General features: G+C 35.8%; 1 protein-coding gene across 2 annotated transcripts in view; it reads left to right on the forward strand.

Moving 5' to 3' along the window:
- Window positions 1–16,154: 16,154 nt before the first annotated feature.
- The window catches only part of MINPP1 (multiple inositol-polyphosphate phosphatase 1), a 30,115-nt gene continuing 26,501 nt past the window's right edge, over window positions 16,155–19,768 (forward strand). The window contains exons 1-2 of one of the 2 annotated variants that reach the window (XM_016128237.2): window positions 16,155–16,890; window positions 19,571–19,768. In XM_016128237.2, coding sequence (XP_015983723.2) covers window positions 16,254–16,890; window positions 19,571–19,768 — 835 coding nt within the window. In that variant the 5' untranslated portion in view covers window positions 16,155–16,253. The remainder of the gene's footprint in view (window positions 16,891–19,570) is intronic. The other variant, XM_016128235.2, reaches the window with a different exon arrangement.

Raw genomic sequence — 19,768 nt, forward strand, 5'->3', positions numbered from 1 at the left:
CTGGACTTCTGAGTATATTGCTATGTCCTTTGAAAAGAACCTTTAAATTGATAACAGTCTGTAATTCTGATTGGTGAACTTAAGTAATAATTTTTTTGTTCAAGTAATAACATTTAAATTGACCTCTTTTTTTTCTGAAAAGTATAAATGCTGCAGGATTTCTTCACTAAGCATGAAGAACTTCATAATGTCCTTTTCCCTTTATATGTAAAAGGATAATTAACCTATTATTCTTTTGCATTCTTTATTCAAATAGTTTGAGAATCTTCATCTCATTTAAATTTACACTGATAAGTTCTATGATAGAGGTGAAACTAAGAGTCATAGCTGTCAAGAGAAAATAACAATTCTGTTTGAGAATGGGGACCCGAAAAAGCTTTCATAGGAGGTGACATTCAATATGCCATGATGGAGCAGTAAAATTTCTGGAAGCAAAGAAGAGGGAAAAGAGTTGGGAGAAAACATTTCTAGTGGAAAGGGTTATAGTGCTTTGAAAGCATAAGGTACCATATATCTAAAGAATATTGCTTGTTTCTTTTTTTAAAAAAATTATTCTTCAATTACAGTTGACATTCAATATTATATTAGTTTCAGCTTTACACCATAGTGGTTAGACATTTATATGATTTACAAAATGATCCCCCCGATAAGTCCAGCACCCACGTGACACCATATATAGTTATTACAATCTTATTGACTATATCCCCTATGCTATACTTTACATCTCTGACTTTTTTATAACTTCCAATTTGTACTTCCTAATCTCTTCACCATTTTCACCAAGCCCCAGATGACCTTTCGCCTATCTGGCGACCACCAGTTTTTTCTCTGTATCTATGAGTCTGTTTCTGTTTTGTTTGTTCATTTCATTTGTTTTTTTAGATTTCAGGTATAAGTGAAATTATATGGTGCATGTCCTTCTCTGTGTGACTTATTTCACTTAGCATATTATCCTCTAGGTTAATCATTGTTGCAAATGGTGATTTCATTCTTTTTTATGGCTGAGTAACATTTTATCATGTATATGTACCACATCTTTTTTATCCAATCTTCTATCGATGAACACTTAGGTTGCTTCCATATCTTGCTATTGTAAATAATGTCACAAAGAAGATAGAAGTGAATTTATGTCTTTTCAAATTAGTGTTTTGAATTTCTTCCAATAAATACTGAGACTTGGGGTTGCTAGGTCATATGGTAGTTCTATTTTTAATTTTTTTGAGGAACTTCCATACTGTTTTCTATAATGGCTGCACCAATTTTCAATCCCACCTTAATTGCGTGAGAATACCCTTCTCTCTGTACCCTTACTGGCACTTGTTGGCTGACGTTTTTGATAATACCCATTATGACAGTTGTGAGTTGATATCTCATTGTGGTTTTAACTTGCATTTCACTGATAATTAGTGATGCTGAGTATCTTTTCACATGTCTGTTGGCCATCTGTATGTCCTCTTTGGAGAAACATTTATTTAGGTCTCCTGACTATTTCTTAGTTGATTGTTTGTCTTTTTGGTGTCAAGTTGTATGAGATCCTTGTATATTTTGGGTAGCAACCCCTTATCGGATCTATCATTAGTGAATATCTTCTCCCATTCATTAGGTTGCCTTTTCATTTTGTTGATAATTTCCTTTGCTGTGCAAAAAATGTTTCAGTTTAAAGAAGTCCCATTTGTTTAGTTTTTCTTTTGTTTCCCTTGTCCCGGGAGATATATGTAAAAAAATATATTATTAAGAGCAATGTTGGAGAGTTTACTGCCTGTGTTTTCTTGTAGGAGTTTTATGGTTTGGGTCAGACATTTAAGTCTTTACTCCATTTTTAATTTATTCTTGTATATGATGTAAGAATAAGAACTTTAGTTGTTTCATTTTTTTGCCTGTATTTGTCCAGTTTTCCCAACACTATTTATTGAAGTGACTGTCTTTACCCCATTGTATATACTTGTCACCTTTGTCAAAGGTTATTTGACCATATAAGCATGGGTTTATTGTCTGCTTCATTGATCTATGTGTCTGTTTTCATGACAGTACCATGCTGTTTTGATTACTATAGACGTGTAGTATAGTTTGATATCAGATAGTATAATACCTTTAAATTTGTTTTTCTTTCTCAAGATTGCTTTGGCTATTTGGGATCTGTTGTGGTTCTATATACATTTTAAGATTATTTGTTCTAGTTTTGTGGAAAAATGCCATTGATATTTTGATAGGGATTGCATTGAATCTATAGATTGCTTTGGGTAATATGGACATTTTAATGATGTTAATTCTTTTTATACAAGAGCATGGTATATGCCTCCATTTATTTGTATCTTCTTCAATTTCTCTCTTCAATGTCACAGTTTTCCAAGTACTAGTCTTCTATCTCCCTGGTTAAATTTATTCTTAGGTATTTTTTGATACAATTATAACTGGGACTATTTTCTTAATTTCTCTTTCTGATAGTTCATTTTGTTTATAAAATGCAACTGATTTCTGAATATTAATTTTGTATCCTGCTAAATTCATTTATCAGATCAATAAAGGAAATATCTCCCAACACAGAGTCAAAATATAAAGAAATAAAAATAATGAATGAAAAGTTAACAAAAATGAAAGATAGATTCAGGGACCACATGTGCATGGAATTCCATGAGATGAGAAAGGGACAACTGTAGAACTTTCATTAAAAGAATAATAAAATAAAGCTTTCCTGAGCTAAAGAAAGTCTTGAAGCTTTAAAACTAAAGATCTCCCTATACGCCAGACAACTACTGCCAGTAAGATAACTGAATTCCAAAGACATAAAGAGTATCTTAAAAGAATCAATTCCTATAGAATTGTTTCAAAGTGCCTGTGAATAGATTGTGTCCTCTGTTTAGTAATTTTACCAACAACTTTGTGTGGCAACAGCTAAAGATCAAAAACTTCTATTAAGAACTGTCTAGAAGAACACAGGAGAAAATATAAATTTGTGTAGAGAATGAATGGAAGGGAGCCCATGGTTAACTTAAAATTAGCATGTATAAGGAATTTGTGGCCGCACTGCAATAAAAAAGGAAACGCATTAGCATAGACTTCCAGTCTGCAACTTTGGAAGCTAAAAGGTAGTGAAAAAATGCTTATAGACCTTTGAAAGAAAAGAATAATGATCCAAGAATGCAAAATGAAATTCAGATTATCATTTATAAGCAAGGGCCCAAGAAAATTTTTTAATATTTGAGCATTCATAAATATATCCTTCATATACCCTTTTAAAGACAATTAATATTAATAAATATAAAACCAGAAATTAAAGATCAAAATAGAAAAAGATGACTTGTAAACAAAAGAGATGAGACGAATCTTATAGAGAGGATATGATGAGAACTAAAACAACCTAAAGCCAAGGAGCGGAATAAGATTAGGAATTGTTTGCATTAACATTACTTTACCAGGAAATTCTTTCCCAAGACGGTAAAGATACAAATATTTTTGTTTGTTTGAGGAACTTCCTGAAAATCTATATACGTGAAAAAAAGATTACTCAGATAGCCCTCATCAGTGTAAACAGCCCCTGTTGCAGAATAATAGCTCAAACTCGCCTTTTCAAATGACAGTTTACCCTTCAAGACTGGCTTTATAATCCTTGCCTCACCATGTACAGTCCAAAAGTCTACCCAGTCCTGAAGTTTGCCCAATCCCAAACAGACCCCTACACCTCATATTGAAAAACTTACTCTAAAACCAGTGAAGGGGATCAGAATATGCCACCCCAAAATATGCCACTTTGGCATATTGATTATTTTGAATTGAAGTTACTTGAGAAACAGCAGGTGCCAAAAGCATTCTCTGAGGTCCTCCTTTTTATCTAAAAGCAGGCCGCAAAATTTCCTGTAAGAAAGGTGCCTTCACTGTACCAGGGAGAACATTCTTATCACCAGAGACAGAGAGTTAATGTCAAGGTGAATCTATATAAACGATCCTAGTAAAATAACCCTATCTTTCATTAGTTTTTCTTAGATATCTCTTACTTACTTTCCTACAATTTATCGCCCAACCCCTGCCCCCTTTTTTTGGACTTATCACATCTTATCACATCGCCACAATTTATTATTGTTGAAATAGCATATAAGCTCTCAAGCTTATCTGCTTTTTGGGTCAACATTATTTTTTACAAAGGTTCTAATGCCATATAAAAATCTATCTTTTAACTGTCAGGCCCAGCCACAGAACCTAAGAGGGTTTAGGAAAAGTCTTTCCTCCCCTATATCAGATGTTTCATGGGTTTTTATCTTCCTAGCTCACTCTTCTGTCTACTTTTGGATTTATTAGTTCCTCCAGGCTTTGTCTTGAATCCTCTTTTTTTTTTTTTTAAAAATCATATTAGCCTCTTTTTCCATGGTGTCAACTACATACTTATGACTCTATTTATCAATAACTCAAACCTCTCTTCTGAACCCCAGACCCGTATATTTAAGTGCATCCATGCCATACTGACTTGATTGTCACACAAATTTAAAAAGTATAAAACTATCGCACCAATCCTGCCTCACCTCCGGTCTTCCACATCTCAGTTAATGTCACCACCTTCTACTCAGATATTCAGGACAGAACCTGGAAACTATTTCTAACTCTTTCATCTTTCTCACTCTACATATCCAAGTTCTAAGACCTTTTGGTTTTACCCCAAATCTTGAATCTCTCCATTTCTGTCCTTTACTGGTTTCACTGTAATAAAAATCACCTTCTCTTCCATCAGTCCAGCTTCCACTATTGCCCCAACAATGCTTTCTCCATCTTAGTACATCAAGATTGGGGAATTCCTCGTATTACAACCCTTTAGTGACTTCTCGTAGCTCTTTAATAAAATGCAAAATCCTTAATAAGGCAAACAGCTTTCTGCAAGATCTGACCCCTGCCTATCTTTTCTGTCTCATTTTGAATCATTTGCTGTGTTAATGTTCTACTGGCTTTTAGGTTCTTGAATGTGTCAAGACCTTTTTCAGTTCACAACCTTCACACGTGCTTTTTTTCTGCCTGGGAATGTGTTTTTCACTCTCTTGAGTTATCTCTTTTAGGTTAAGCATTAGCTGAGACTTAAGAAGTAAAAATCTGTTCCATCACTCATCAGGCCAAAATAAAAATAAATAAAGCCAACTGCAAAGTCATGGGAAGCAAATTCTGCCAAGGACATGCTATAAAGTGTCATAACAACACTCTTTTTTCAGAGATTACTGTCTTCTTACTTGCTGAAAAACTCTGTTCTCTAAAACAATAGACTATTAGAAGAATTGTTGTTTGAAATTAAATCATTAAGAATAAAATATCCTACTCTCGTCTGGAGATTTTAAGACTCTTCAATACAGAGAACCAGCCTCAATTTCCAACAAGATACAGAGGTTCAGGTAAGTTGCTTCTGAACAAAACACTTCACATCCATCTTAACTTTGTAATTTCCGAGGAAACAGGACCCTGGAACCTTCAGACCTGATGTTGACCTCTGATTTACTTTCAGTCTATCCAAACCCCACTTCACTTTAATTTTACCCAAACTCATCTTACCAAAATCCATTTATAATAACTTTATTGTTTCATTGCTTGGTCAGAGGTCTCACAGTTCTGTGCATGATATCCCTCATTACAATTCGTCAATAATCTGACTTTGTCAGACTGTAGGTTGGTCCCTTGTGCCTGTAGGCTGATTGAGCAAGGACAAGGAATATCCTCTAGATTTGTGATTGTTTGCAAGACATATATATATAGTTGCATGAATAACGATTACAAAAAACTTCAATAATATTTATGCCTAATGTACAATGTAGCAATGTTCTTATGAAGTTTTAATATAGAGAACATTCTTTTTTTCCAGAAACTTTTAAAAATGGGTTTTTCTTTTAAGAACATCTAAGGTTTAAGAATGTTTGACTTTCAAAAACATAGAAATGGCTAGTTGCCTATTATTTTCCCATATTCCTCGAAGGCACTTCTCTAATGTTCCCAAGATAAAATAGGTGTTCCTATTTTAAGAGGGTTCTTATGATAAGCACCCTCTGTTTTTCCTTCATAGCATATTTTTTATAAACATATGTGTGTGTGTGTGTGTGTGTGTGTGTGTGTGTGTGTGTGTATCCTTCAGGACCCCAAAGCAATGCTATAATTTGTCAAAATATTCAGTTAAAAATCTTAATTAGTTATATTTATTCTACTCTATTGGTAATTGTGTAAAGTCGAGAGCACCCTATGTGTTTAATACTTAAAGTTTGAAACAACTTAAAATCTTCATTGCCTTATACTACACTTCATGATGTTTGGATGATTTATAAGAGTTATACAAGTCTGTAGTATTTGGAAACATTAAGTTTTGACCAAGTTGGAAAAGTTTTTAAACAATTTAAATAACATTCCCTAACAAACAAAGCAGGCTTGATAAACTGAAAATGAATTAGAAAGAAAATAACTAAAATGGTAGAAACATTTTTGAACACATTCTTTTTGTTGTTTCTTTTCCTATATGTACTTTATTTTTTTCTTATTATGAAAAGGCATATCATTACAATAGAAAAGCAAAAATAACATAAAAGACACCATAATCCTACCAATCCACAAGTAATAGAATGTAACACCTTGGTTCTGCTTCTTTTCTAAGCTCACACTCTATCTCTTCCTCTGACCACACTGGATTCTTAGTGTTATTAGTTTCTAAGCTCCGAAGCCTGATGGAGGAGAGGAAAACCTGAAGGTTCAAGACAGAGCAATAATAGAAAGAGGTAAAACGACAGAAATGAAACTTCCTACTTTATAATTTTTGGGGGGGTTAATTCTGAGGCCTAATAACTATCTGTCAAATAAATGAATGGACATATGTGTCGATAGGCAAAATCGGTTTAAGACATGTTTATTTAATGTGCAGTATCTCATAAGGATGTTACTTGCATTTTCAGGATAAAAATTCAAAATAGTGTTCCCAGCTCTTGACATTAGATAATGTGGGCACATATTTATCTCCTGCTTGGCACCTTTCCTTTCTGACAAGTTTCTACTCTGCTGTATCACAATAAAACAACCACTCTGAGCTGACTAGCTCCTTATCACATTACACTTCCTTACCTCCTCTATCCTATGACATTTAATATTTTGTTTAACCCTAAGTACTCCAGTTATTGCTCATGTTAAGAACAGATACCTTGTCACTAGGATTTTATCTGAGGGCAGAAACTCTATTGCAGTCATTAATCCAAACATTAAGAACCAATAAAGACCTTTTTCTTTGGAGAAAAAAATAATACCAGACATCCTTCATCTATATCTCATATCATCAAATATTTTTATCCATTCTCCTTAAAAATTTTGAATTTTTTAAAAAATGTTTTATTGCATTTCTATATAAAAAAAGAAAGGATAAATAAAACTAGTCCAGTATTAAGCACCACTGCTTCTTGCTTCAAAGAATATCCTCTAGATTTGTGATTGTTTGCAAGACATATATATATAGTTGCATGAATAACGATTACAAAAAACTTCAATAATATTTATGCCTAATGTACAATGTAGCAATGTTCTTATGAAGTTTTAATATAGAGAACATTCTTTTTTCCAGAAATTTTTAAAAATGGGTTTTTCTTTTAAGAACATCTAAGGTTTAAGAATGTTTGACTTTCAAAAACATAGAAATGGCTAGTTGCCTATTATTTTCCCATATTCCTGTCTGAACTACAGACAAGCTAGCCTGGGTAAACAATCTTGAAATCCTAAATATAGGGAATTGCCCAACCCAATATTTCTTTCTATCTGCTTTCTTTTCTCTGACTTTCATTCTCTTAATGATAACAACTACCCTTAATCTATTATAGGAAATTTAAAAATAATTCTCGACTTGCCTATTCTCTTTCAGCATGTGCACATTTACATCACCACTGTATGACCTTAACTGTATTATGTAACATCAAAGATCCTGTCTTCTTATCTGTAAAAGGAGATATGGTACCTACTTGAACGGTTGTAAGAATTTTTAAAGTAAAGTATGTAAAGCTTTTAGCATAAACCTTTGTATTTGGCAAATGTATTGAAAAAGGTAGTATTATCTACATTATCTTCATCAAAGTAAACAACCCTCCCCAAACTCATAAACTTAACTTAGTAGTATAAAAATAGTGCTTGTGACAAATTTGTTTTAAGGAAAAGAAATAATGAGTTGGGAAGTAAAATTAATCATTGTATTAGTTTTGTTCTGTTGCTATAACAAATTATGACAAACAGTGGCTTAAAATAACACAAATTTATTATCTTACAGATCTGAAGATCAGAAGTTTAAAATGGATGGTTAGGGCTGCTTTCCTTCTGAAGTCTCTAAAGAGAGAATCCATTTCTTTGCCAGTTTCGACTTCTAGAGGCTGCCCATATTCCCTGGCTTGTGGCCCTGTATCATTCCAACCTCTGCTTCTTTCCTCACATCACTCTCTCTCCCTTTACTTTAGTCATCACCTTTTTAAATTTTGACCCTCTTGCTTTCCCTTATAAGGAGACTTGTGATAACATTGGGTCCATCAGATACTCCAGAATGATATTCCCATCTCAAGATCCTTATTAATCATTTTACAAAGTCCCTTTTGCCATGTAAGGTAACATATAAGGTTACTCATATACAGGTTTCAGGGATTTGGACATGAATAGAATAGGGGACTTTATTTAGCCTACCACAGTCATTAAAAAGAACAAGTCCATTTAACATTCTAGATACTGCTCTGAAATTTCCCCAGAATCTAGAGAAAACTTTCTATTTTCTCATTTTCCACTAATGAAATCTATTTTTCTTCATATGTCACTAGTTGATAAAAATAACACTATTTCTGATTCAATGCGTTGCTTTCCTGTTCTGATTAGTTATCCATGTTTTGACAGAATTATTTACTAAAATTCCATGGCTAAACGTATAGTCTGTGTTAAAGAACCTAAATTGGGAAGCAAACAACTATTTATAGCATTGATCCTCTGGATAAATTATTTTGTAGTCCCAAACAATGTACTTGCCAATTTCCAATGCGAGTTTTTTTATTTTTTATTGTGATAAACGTATATAACATAAAAATTTACCACTTTGACCATTTTAAGTATACAGTTTAGTGGCATTAACTATATTCACAATGTTGTGCAACTGTTATGACTATCCATTTACAGAAAACCCTTTCATCACCTGAAATAGAAACTCCGTACCCATTAAGCAATAGCTTCCATTCCTCTCTCCTCCAGCCCTTGGAAACCTGTAATCTACTTTCTGTTTCTATGAATTTGCTTATTTTAGATATTCCATTTAAATGGTACATTAAAATATTTGTCCTTTTGTTTCTGGCTTATTTCACTCACCATAATATTTTCAAGCACTTTATTCTTTTTTTTTTGTGGCTGAATAATATTCTATTGTATGTATAATACCACATTTCCCCCTCTCATTTATCTGTTGATGGACATTTGGGTTGTTTCTACCTTTTGCTATTGTAAATAATGCTGCTATAAACATTGATGCACAAGTATCAGTTTGAGCCTATATCTTCAATTCTTTTGGGTAAGAAGTAAAATTGCTGGATGAGGTAATTTTATGTTTGACTTTTTCAGGAATTGCCGAACTAGTTTCCACAGCAACTGTGCCATTTTACATTCCCACCAGCAATGTACTAGGCTTCTACTTTCTCTACATTTTCACCAATATTAATTATTTTCATTAAATATAAAATTTTAGCTATCTTACTAGGTGTGAAATGATATCTCATTGAGATTTTGTTTGCATCTTTTCATATGTTTATTGACAATAAGTATATCTTATTTTGGAGAAATGTCTATTCAAGTCTTTTGCCCATTTAAAAATTTAATTTGTTGGTCTTTTTGTTGTTGAATTTTAGAATTCTTCATATATTTTTAATACTAGTCTCTTATCAGATATATGATTTACAAATATTTTCTTCCATTCCATGGGTTGTCTTTTTACTCTCCTGATAGTGTCCTTTGATACACAACATTTAATTTTGATGAAGCACAACTTATCTATTGTTTTTTTGTCACTTGTGCTTTTGGTGTCATATTTAAAAAACCATTACCAAACCACCAAAGTTCATGAAGATTTTTCCTTATGGTTCCTTGTAAGAGTTTTATAGCTTTTAAATTTAGAGTTAATCAATTTTGAGTTAATATTTATATATGGTGCAAGGTAAGGTTCCAACTTCAGTTTTGAATGTGGCTATCCCAGCACCATTTGTAAAAAAGACAGTCCTTTTCTCACTGAATGGTCTTAACACTCTTGTAAAAAATCAATTGATCCTAGGCATGAAGGTTATTTCTGGGTTCTCAAGTCTATTCCATTAGTCTATATGTCTACTCTTATGCCAGTATCATATTATTTGGTTTACTGTAGCTTTGTGGTAAGTTTTGATATCAAGAAGTATGAGTCCTACAACTTTTTTTTTTTTTTAGATAGTTTTGGCTATCCTGGGTTCCTTGAAATTTCATATGAATTTTAGGGTGGGTTTTCCATTTCTGCAAACAAATGCAGTTTGTATTTTGAGAGTGACTACACTAAACCTGAGTGAGAGGACCCAGGTCCTATCTAAGGAGACAGAATTTTCTGTTATTCTCAGTTGATGACTTCAGCAAAATCAGAAAAGCAAAGGGGGAAAAAAACATCCTAGAGGAGTAAGTGGGGTTATTATGGTACTTACCACAATTAGGAGGCTTTCTACAGAAAATATGAAACACTGGTTTAAAAAGTAAAGACCTTAGATGACAGAAAGCACACAGTAGGTATACTCCAGGTTTAATTCATCAGCTCAATAGTATCATTAACGACTCAGGTTCTTTCCACTTTCTGCTATGTCATCTCATCATGTTGTCTTTGTTTTCAAGCTGGTTCTTCTTTGGTAGCAAAATGGCTATAGCAGGTCTACTCATCACATTTGGACATGCTAATATCCAAGGAAGTTGCCTCTTCCTTGTCTGTATCTTTCTTTCACATTTTAAGAATGAAGTGCCTTAAGATTATATTTAAAATTATCGGCATATCTGTGCTGTCAATCTCTTTCATCTTTCCAAACCATCGATAGCATATATTAAAAACAAAATGTGTAAAATAATTCCAACATTACACATGGAAACATTGCTGAATGAGCTAGGGATTTTTAGGTGTGGGGTGAAGAGATGGTGCATAGACTAGTAGAAGGTGAGAAGCTAGTGGGGCATAAGTCCAGTAAGAACAGAAGTTTGGAAACAGGAGCAAAACTTTTGAGCCAGGACTTCTTGAGCAATCAGTTTCTCTTCTTTAATCTCCTTACTTCTAAAAGATTTGTATTCTATAACTTGCCTCAGCTAAACCTTCTTTGTCTCATATTCTAAACTGTCTTATTTAATCAATAACAACTACTGCACCACCTTCGCAATATTTATTTTAAGCATTTCATTCATCGAATACCATCTCCTTTCCTTCCAAAATATTTTACTGTGCATACTTCAATATTCCTTTGACTCAACATGATCTCTAATTCATTGACCCTATAAAATATTAGTTGTTCATCACCTTATAATTTGTCTCTTTCTTAGAACAAAAAACCTCCCAAAAACAGCCCAGTAGACTGACCTTCATATCTCAGTGGTCAGAAATGAGTCACATGATCTTTCCTAACCAAAACTTGTAAGAAAAATAATTACCAGTATTGATTTAAACCAAGCAGGATTTTTTTCCTGAGGTGAGGATAGAAGATCTTCCTAAGAGGTGAATATCTACACATAGATTCCAAGAAAAAAGGAAGAATAAATGTTGAATGGTTACTAGTAACTGCTGTAGTATTATGTGTAAAATTTATCTTTTAGCTCCAGCAAAAGTGACAGTTTTTGAAGTCACTAATCATTGGTTAAGAATAGGATAGGTATCCAGAAAAGAAACACACCAAATGATAGCTACGTTTCTATAGATCACATTCTAGAACTGGTTCTATTAAATCCTTGTTGGATAACTTTAGGTAAGATATCTAACCTCTGTCTCGATTTCCACATCTATAAGATGATTTAAATATTGTTCTTCACATGTCCTCGGAGAGCTGAAAAGATAATTACACTGCATAAATACAAAACAATACCATTTCCATATTTTAGCGACCTATACTGCCTATTCGTTCTATTTTCATTTGTTTATTCATACATTCACTTTTTAAACAAATAGTTGCTGACAGTCTACTTAATGTAAGATATTGGATGAATATTTGAGAATCGAAAAAGTTTTCGCCGTGGTCCCTGTATGTAAGGTATTTAACCAATGAATGACTTAGCAGCAACTGCTTTATCTCTTGGAGTACAGAAACAGGAAAGGCAGTGTAGGATATAAGACAATAATGGCAAAGTGGGGTCATGAGGGGTGTTCTTTGTGAAAATATAACAGTTGCTTCAAGTGGAAAATGAACTATCCTGTTTACTAAAGTGGCTGTAGCCAAGTGTGTGAGTCCACAGGTGCCTACACTGCTTTTCTAGCTTAGGTATTGTTGTGTTTTAATATTTACTGACCTATAATATAGGCAAAGCAACAAGATAGGTTTATGCTACAACAAAATAGCAATCAAAAACCAAAAGTAAATTGCTTCATGTATGCGCTAGTGAGACAACATGAAATTGGCATTCATGAAATAAGTAAAAACAGTTTTCCTGATGAAGAACTAATAAAGAAAGAACTTTTGTTCTGAAAGTGCTCCATTCTTCAGAATAAAAAAACATTATGGCTTCGAATTCAGCTAACAAATTTTTATAAAGATCTAATAACTCAAAGAAATTTTTTAAATTTTATAATCTCACATTTCAGAAAAAAATGAGATGTTAAAATGCAACTGCTATTTTCTATACTTGTTCTTGAAAAATACAGGGGAGAAAAGAGATTTTTACCAGGATTTGGAACCCACTAGTTATGTTTGTGATGAAGGGGACTTCTGGAGAAAATTGTGTTTCTGAGCAACAGGGCTGGCTTGTGCAGGAAAATCATTATAGTACATGACTAGAAAGTGAATAGCTATAGTTTTCCCCTATTAAATAGTAGTAGCAAAGCACAGATAAAAATACTGGTAACTTAAACTTACCATAATTTTGTATCTGGTTTCTCAAACAGTTCTGGGGATTTAGAACCAACATTTGATGGGAAGGAAGAATTCACAACATCAGAGTCCTGGGATATGTCAGACCACTAGAAGAGAATTTTTGTCACCACAAAATAAGTCCCTTAGCAGAGTATAATAGAGAAGGTAAAACAGCAGGTCACCTCATTGCTGTTGTGTGGTTCAGTGAAGTTCTACTCATCAGTTGAAACACAATTTAGACAATTCATCTTAGCTTTGATATACTTGGGGAAAATGTAGTGGTTAGCTCCAGTGATGGTGTTTCCTTTTGAGCAATGGTATCTTGTAGTCTGCAGATCTTGTGATCTATGCAGCCTCCAGATTCGAACAAGGTTGAAGGGACTGCCATTGAAGCATGGATCACTCCAGCTCAGTCCATAAACAAAGGCCATTCTTCTGTTGGCTTCTTCTACTGCAATAAAAACAAATAAGTACTAAATCAATAACTGGCAAAAGAAAGATGAAACGTTAGAACAGTACGATACCAGAGTTAAAACTTCCTTGGAATAGGAACAAATTAAGTTGCTCAATGTAGTTGTGAGATAATAGCTATCTATGAAAAACTGGCCATTTGTCAGTTTACTTGATTAAAGGAGAAGGAATAATAAAAAGCATTTTAATTCTGCTAAATAAGAGTGACATTTATTTAGGGCCAGGAACTTATGTAGAACAACAGAACTCAACTTTTTTCTTTTCTACTCTGAAAGACACAAGATTCAAGTCTTCCATTTTCAGTTTGATTCTCAGAGCTGATCACCCAACCTTTTGTTTCCTATTCCTCAGTTGCAAATCATTTCCCATTATTTTCCCATTTCTCAGTTGTGAATCTAAGCCATTTCCATATTCCATAAGACCGAGCAACTATTCCTCTATCTCTTCAGACAATTTTAGCTCCTATGTCACTGAGGAAACAGGCCATCAGACTTGAAATCCATGAATTCTCTCCTGCTGGACTAAAAAATTTACCCAAATGTGCATCCATCCTTCCAACATTCCCTCAGAAGATCATGTCTCCTCTCCCTCTGGTTCAAATCAAATTCTCTATCAGTGTTCTTGGTTCCGCCCCCTGCCATCTCTTTAAAGAACTTGAACCATTAATTTTTTACTGTATTTCTTGTGTTCTGAGAGATTTAGCAAATACATTGCTGCCATACCCACAACTTCTTATGAGGGAAGGCAATCCATGGTCTTTGCAAAGGGGCAGCCATGTTTTATACCATGTAAATTCCTGTGCTGATTGGAACATGTAAGCACCCATCTCAAAGGGCAGCCAACTTATAGGCTGGCCAGAGAATTAAGACATGACCTGGAAGATGAGCAGGTCCTGTCACCTTCATAAAACTTTTCAAAAGTGGTCACTGCTTTAAGAATAAAAGACTCATTTTTAAGTGAGATGAGTGGATTTTTATTAGAAAGTTTTGAAATTATCTTTGATACATGTCTTGCTAAGGAACATCATTCACTTTAATGTGGAAGTAAGTTTATACTGCATAGTTGCTAGAGAGCTAAGCATAATAGAGGATAATAATGCTGAATATTATTGATGATAAAAGTACCACTCAAAGCAGCCTTTTTACATGGGTTTTAAATACATCAAATTTTACAATAATTCTGCAACGCAGAATTTTCAGACAAGGAAACCAAGGCTCTGAGAACTTGGATAACTTTCCAAGGTCACTCAGTTAATGTGTGGCCGAGCTTGGCATCTAGATCCAAAGCTTATGCAGTCTTTGTCCTCCTTGCACTATATCTGGCTTTTTCCTAGCTAAAAAGACATTGCTCAACTTTATCATTGCCACCTTGGCTTAACATGAAAATGATTGATGTTGGTTTATATAAGGATATAAAAGGATATAAACAGCTTACAATGAAAAGATGAGTAATTAAAAGGGAGATTAAATAAAGCTAGAGGCAAATTTAGTGTATAAGAATGTGTGCTTCATCATGATAGAATGATGCCTTCAGGAAGACTTGGTAGCTCCAAGACTTAATGGCTTTTTCACTGGTTAACATTTAAAGGTACACTGCTCTGGAGCAGAGAGGCACTTAAGGACAAAAAGAGTAAAGATGAAGATGACTTACCAAGAGCAATATAATAGTCCTCGAAAGAAAAAGCTTGATATACAAAAACATGATCAAAACTTCCTTAAATTTGAATTCCCTTATGACTTCTTTAATACTTATTCTTTTTCTAACTGGCCTTAAAAAATGGGATTCTAGTGGAGAAACTAAGGTATTATTCAGAGTTGTGATGAGGGTAATGTCAAAGATTCTGAGCAATAACCCATGAGAAATCTAGTTGCTGATTTGAATATATAATTACATGGGAGGAGAGTTTGGATTCGAAGTGGTGGTAGAGAATGTTTGGGCCATGACTCAATGTGCCCAAGTTATCAGGATTTCTGTCTCTACTCTCTAAGCCTTAGGTATCAACAAGCACAATATTCCTGGGGTGCTTTCTCGCTGATGTCAGCTTCTCTAGTCCAGGTCAAGAGATTACCAAAGACTCAGGAATTAAATTTCCTGGAGAACTGAGCCTCTTTCCAGGTTCTTCTCTGTCTTGTTGTATATTGTTTATTTTCGAACCCTAAGCGGCAAAAAACCTTGGGCTACAGGAGGCAAGCTGAGGCAGGGCCCAGGGATCTGCATTTTCAACAACTGCCACAAGTGAATTTGATGTGATAGTTCAGAGCCTGCATTCTGAAAATGAGTAGAAAGGGGTAAGAATGGTGATACAAGAGTCAGCAGCAGTTAAAAGGTGTCCTGTTTTGACCACGCTGGAGGCTAAGGCTTAGTCCCGGCTTATCACGCCCTGGGAAACTGAAAAAGCTGGGGAGTCGCTGACTCAGACCAGCAGGCACCCATTGCGAGGAAACTCGCCAACGCTCCAGGCCTGGCGATACCAGCTCAACCTAAGCCACACGTCTCCGAAGGTTCTCGGGGGTTTCTACAAGATTCCTCCGAACCACACGTCTGCGCTGCAATTCGAAAATTCCCGCCGACTCCCACAGACCCCCTCACAACCGAGCGTAGGCCACGCACCGCGAATCCCTGGGGCGCAGGCCGGAAGCGCCCCCCGGGCCCGCCCCCTGCTCGTCGGGGCCGGAAGTTGACGTCTCTAGGCCGTAAGTCGCCCTCCGCGGGCCGCATCGCAGCATGTTGCGCGGGCCCGGCTACTTTCACTGGGTCCCCGTGCCGCCCGCTGCGGCCCTGGCTGTGGCTCTGCTCTCGTCGCTCTCGCACTGCTCCTTTCTGGAGCGGGCGGACCCTGTGATTTCGCCGCTTAGCCCATACTTCGGCACCAAGACGCGCTACGAAGATGCCAATTCCGGGCTGCTGCGGGACCCCGAGGTGCCGCGGCGGGATCCGGAGCTGCTGGAGGACACCTGCACCCCATTGCAGCTGGTTGCCCTCATCCGCCACGGCACCCGCTATCCTACGGCCAAACAAATCCGCAAGCTGCGGCAGTTACACGGACTGCTGCAGGCCCGCAGGCCCAGGGATGACAGGGCCGACGCCGTCGGCGGCCGAGACCTAGGTGCTGCGCTGGCCAACTGGCCGCTGTGGTACGCGGACTGGATGGACGGGCAGCTGGTGGAGAAGGGGCGGGAGGACATGCGACAGCTGGCGCTGCGCCTGGCCTCCCTTTTCCCGGCCCTCTTCAGCCACGAGAACTACAGCCGCCTGCAACTCGTCACCAGCTCCAAGCATCGCTGCGTGGAGAGCGGCGTCGCCTTCCTGAAGGGGCTGTGGCAGCACTACCACCCTGGGTTGCCGCCGCCGGACGTCGCAGGTGACCACCCGGGCCGCCAGGCCAGTGCCCTGCTTTGGACACACCCATTTCCTCCCTAAATCCCCCCACCAGGTCCCAGACTTCCCCAGTACCAACCTCCCTTCACTTCTTTCTGTCCCTAGTCCCCCATCTCTCGAACCTTCATCCCATGGGATGTTCAGGATTTGGCAGTCTTCCTTCTCATACACACATTCATTTATTCCCTTATCAGGTATGAATTTGACACCTTCTACGTGCAGGATGTTGTGGTGAACGTTGGGAGATCCAGTAGGAAAGGAGACAAACGGCGGTTTTGATTATCCATTACCAAATTGAATTGCCCCCTCTGAGCAACAAACTTCCTTTCCTTCCTTTTAGGCAGCCTGTTATACAGTTGGGCACACTTTAAATACAATCTAGGACTTTTTTCCTCAGGCTTTACTTCTGATATCTATTTTGTTCTTTTTAACTTACCAGTTTTTCCTCTGTTATGTTCTTGGGTATACTATAGAGTGACTCTTGTTATAGCTGTGTCCATGGTTACACACATTACTGATTTATTCCATTACTTTTGCAAAATTTAAGAGAGCATATAGTGGGGCCTTTTTATTTTACTGGTGGAGCAGTCGAGCCCACGAGCCACGAATATGCCTTGCTGATTGCCCTTCATTAGTTCGAAGACTAGAATCAGGCCCAGAATCCAGATCTTCTGTTTTCCCCTCGAATGGTGCTTTTTTCCCCTCAGAAAATGTTTAATAGACAATAATAATAGCAAACACTCAATGCCTGCTGTGTGCTAAGCATTCCTCATTTATTTCACTAAATCCTAATAACAGGTTTCTAAGATTGATAGTATGTCTCACCTAACAGATGAGGAAATTGAGACACAGAAACGCTAAATAATTTGTCTAATTTCATAAAGCTAGTTATGGACCCAGGAAATCTGTAACTTAAGAAAACAAAACATTTTTGTGCCAGAGAGACCATCAAGTGTTAAAACTTTTCTTGATGAGTTTTAAGGTCAGAGTTGAGGTGAGCCATCATTTAGCTAGCTTCAAAGCCCAAGTGAAAAATTAAATAGACTGGTTTTTCATTTCTCCAATGGCATCCTTTCTTAAGCAGTTCAACCATTTCCAACGGTTCTTCTATTGATTGTGTGTCCTGTTATTGCTCTGTGGGTGATTCAGTTGGCTGGCACATTTAGTCACTTGTTAAATTCTGCTTTTTAATTATAGTAGAGGCTTTTTCCATTAATATGAGGGAAAATTCCCCACATATTTTTTAAATTAATTGAATGTAGAACATACTTCAGTATAGCACAGTATATATAGTATATACCAAAAAGGAGCTATTGGACCTCCTGGGATGAATGAATTTTTGCCCACAGATGGTGTTGTGGGGATTGGCTTTTGCCTGAAAGTACAAAGGCAGTGATCAGAATAGTTCAGGATAAGCCGACCCCTCACCATTTTCAGTTTCAGATTAAACCCTTTGCCTAGCTACTTCATCATCTATAGACAATTGTTTTGCTTGTTGTGTACATCTGGGCTTTTGAGGGAGGAGACTGAATTAAAATCTTCTGTAAGATTTTCTTACAGAAGCAGAACAATACCTTTTTTTTTTTTTTTAAAGAGCAGTAGTAATTAGAGAATAACAAGGATGAAATATCTAGATCCACTTGGGAAACAAAGTTTGATGCCACAGAAACAGATGACAAAGATAACTTTTTACCTATTTAAGATGTTTCCTTAATTCTAATCCAGTCGGCAATTAAAATGGTCAGAATTATCCATTTCAAGATCTCCTGAAATGGATGTGTATATATATATACACACACACACACATATATATATTTCACACATCCATCCAAAGCAAAATGGTTTAACTAGATTAAATTTTCTGTATACACAAATATTATAATTGCTGTTCCTTTCATGGTAAATTAGAGAAATAATTGAGATTTGTGTGTTTTGAATATGACTGAAAAAAAAAGGCACCCTAGTTATTGAAGCATGATTATGAATCGTTTTCCAATACATAACCGTTGCTAAATTGGGAAAGTAATGTAACTTAACAAATTCTAAATGGAAAGTTATCAGGAAGCTACAGTTAGAAAGTAAACCAAATCAGAAGCACCTAGCACAATGAAACACAAAAGCATTAATGTATTTTGTGCTGTTGTCAGTAGTTTTTGTCCTAAGCAGTCTTTTGTAACATAACACAAGGTTGGGAAGTTAATTGAGAAAATAAAATACTCTATTTAGATTTTGGCTTAGAGTAGAAAAACAGATTCAATCTGTTGAATAATCTCTCACCCTGTAATTAGAAACTGCTAATTTTTAGTTTTTCAAGTTTTCTGTGCCTGACAGAAATAGTAGTTACATATACTTTTTGTACTTTTTATGATTTTTATGTATAATTATTTTTGTTTTCTTTAATAAAACATTGTTACCTTAAGTTTATTGTGTAATATTGTTATAACACATTTTTTTTTTCGATACTCTGTTTTCAAGAATTACAAATGGGGAATAGTTTTACCTTATGTCTTTCTTGATTAATGTATGCTTATTTCAAACATGCCAACGAATAAATGTTTTTGGTGTTCTTTTTCACACTTGAAACAAAATTTTTAATAACTTGAAATTGTCATTTTATGTCATATATATAAGTATATATGTATATATATGTTTTTTTCTTTCAGACATGGAGTGTGGCCCTCCAAGAATTAATGATAAACTAATGAGGTTCTTTGATCATTGCGAGAAGTTTTTAACTGAAGTAGAAGGGAGTGATACAGCTCTTTATCATGTTGAAGCCTTCAAAACTGGACCAGAAATGCAGAACATTTTGAAAAAAGTTGCAGCTGCTTTGCAAGTGCCATTCAGCAGTTTAAATGCAG

The sequence above is a fragment of the Rousettus aegyptiacus genome, unplaced genomic scaffold (genome assembly GCF_014176215.1).
Source record: "Rousettus aegyptiacus isolate mRouAeg1 unplaced genomic scaffold, mRouAeg1.p scaffold_m13_p_6, whole genome shotgun sequence".
Lineage (NCBI taxonomy): Eukaryota > Metazoa > Chordata > Mammalia > Chiroptera > Pteropodidae > Rousettus > Rousettus aegyptiacus.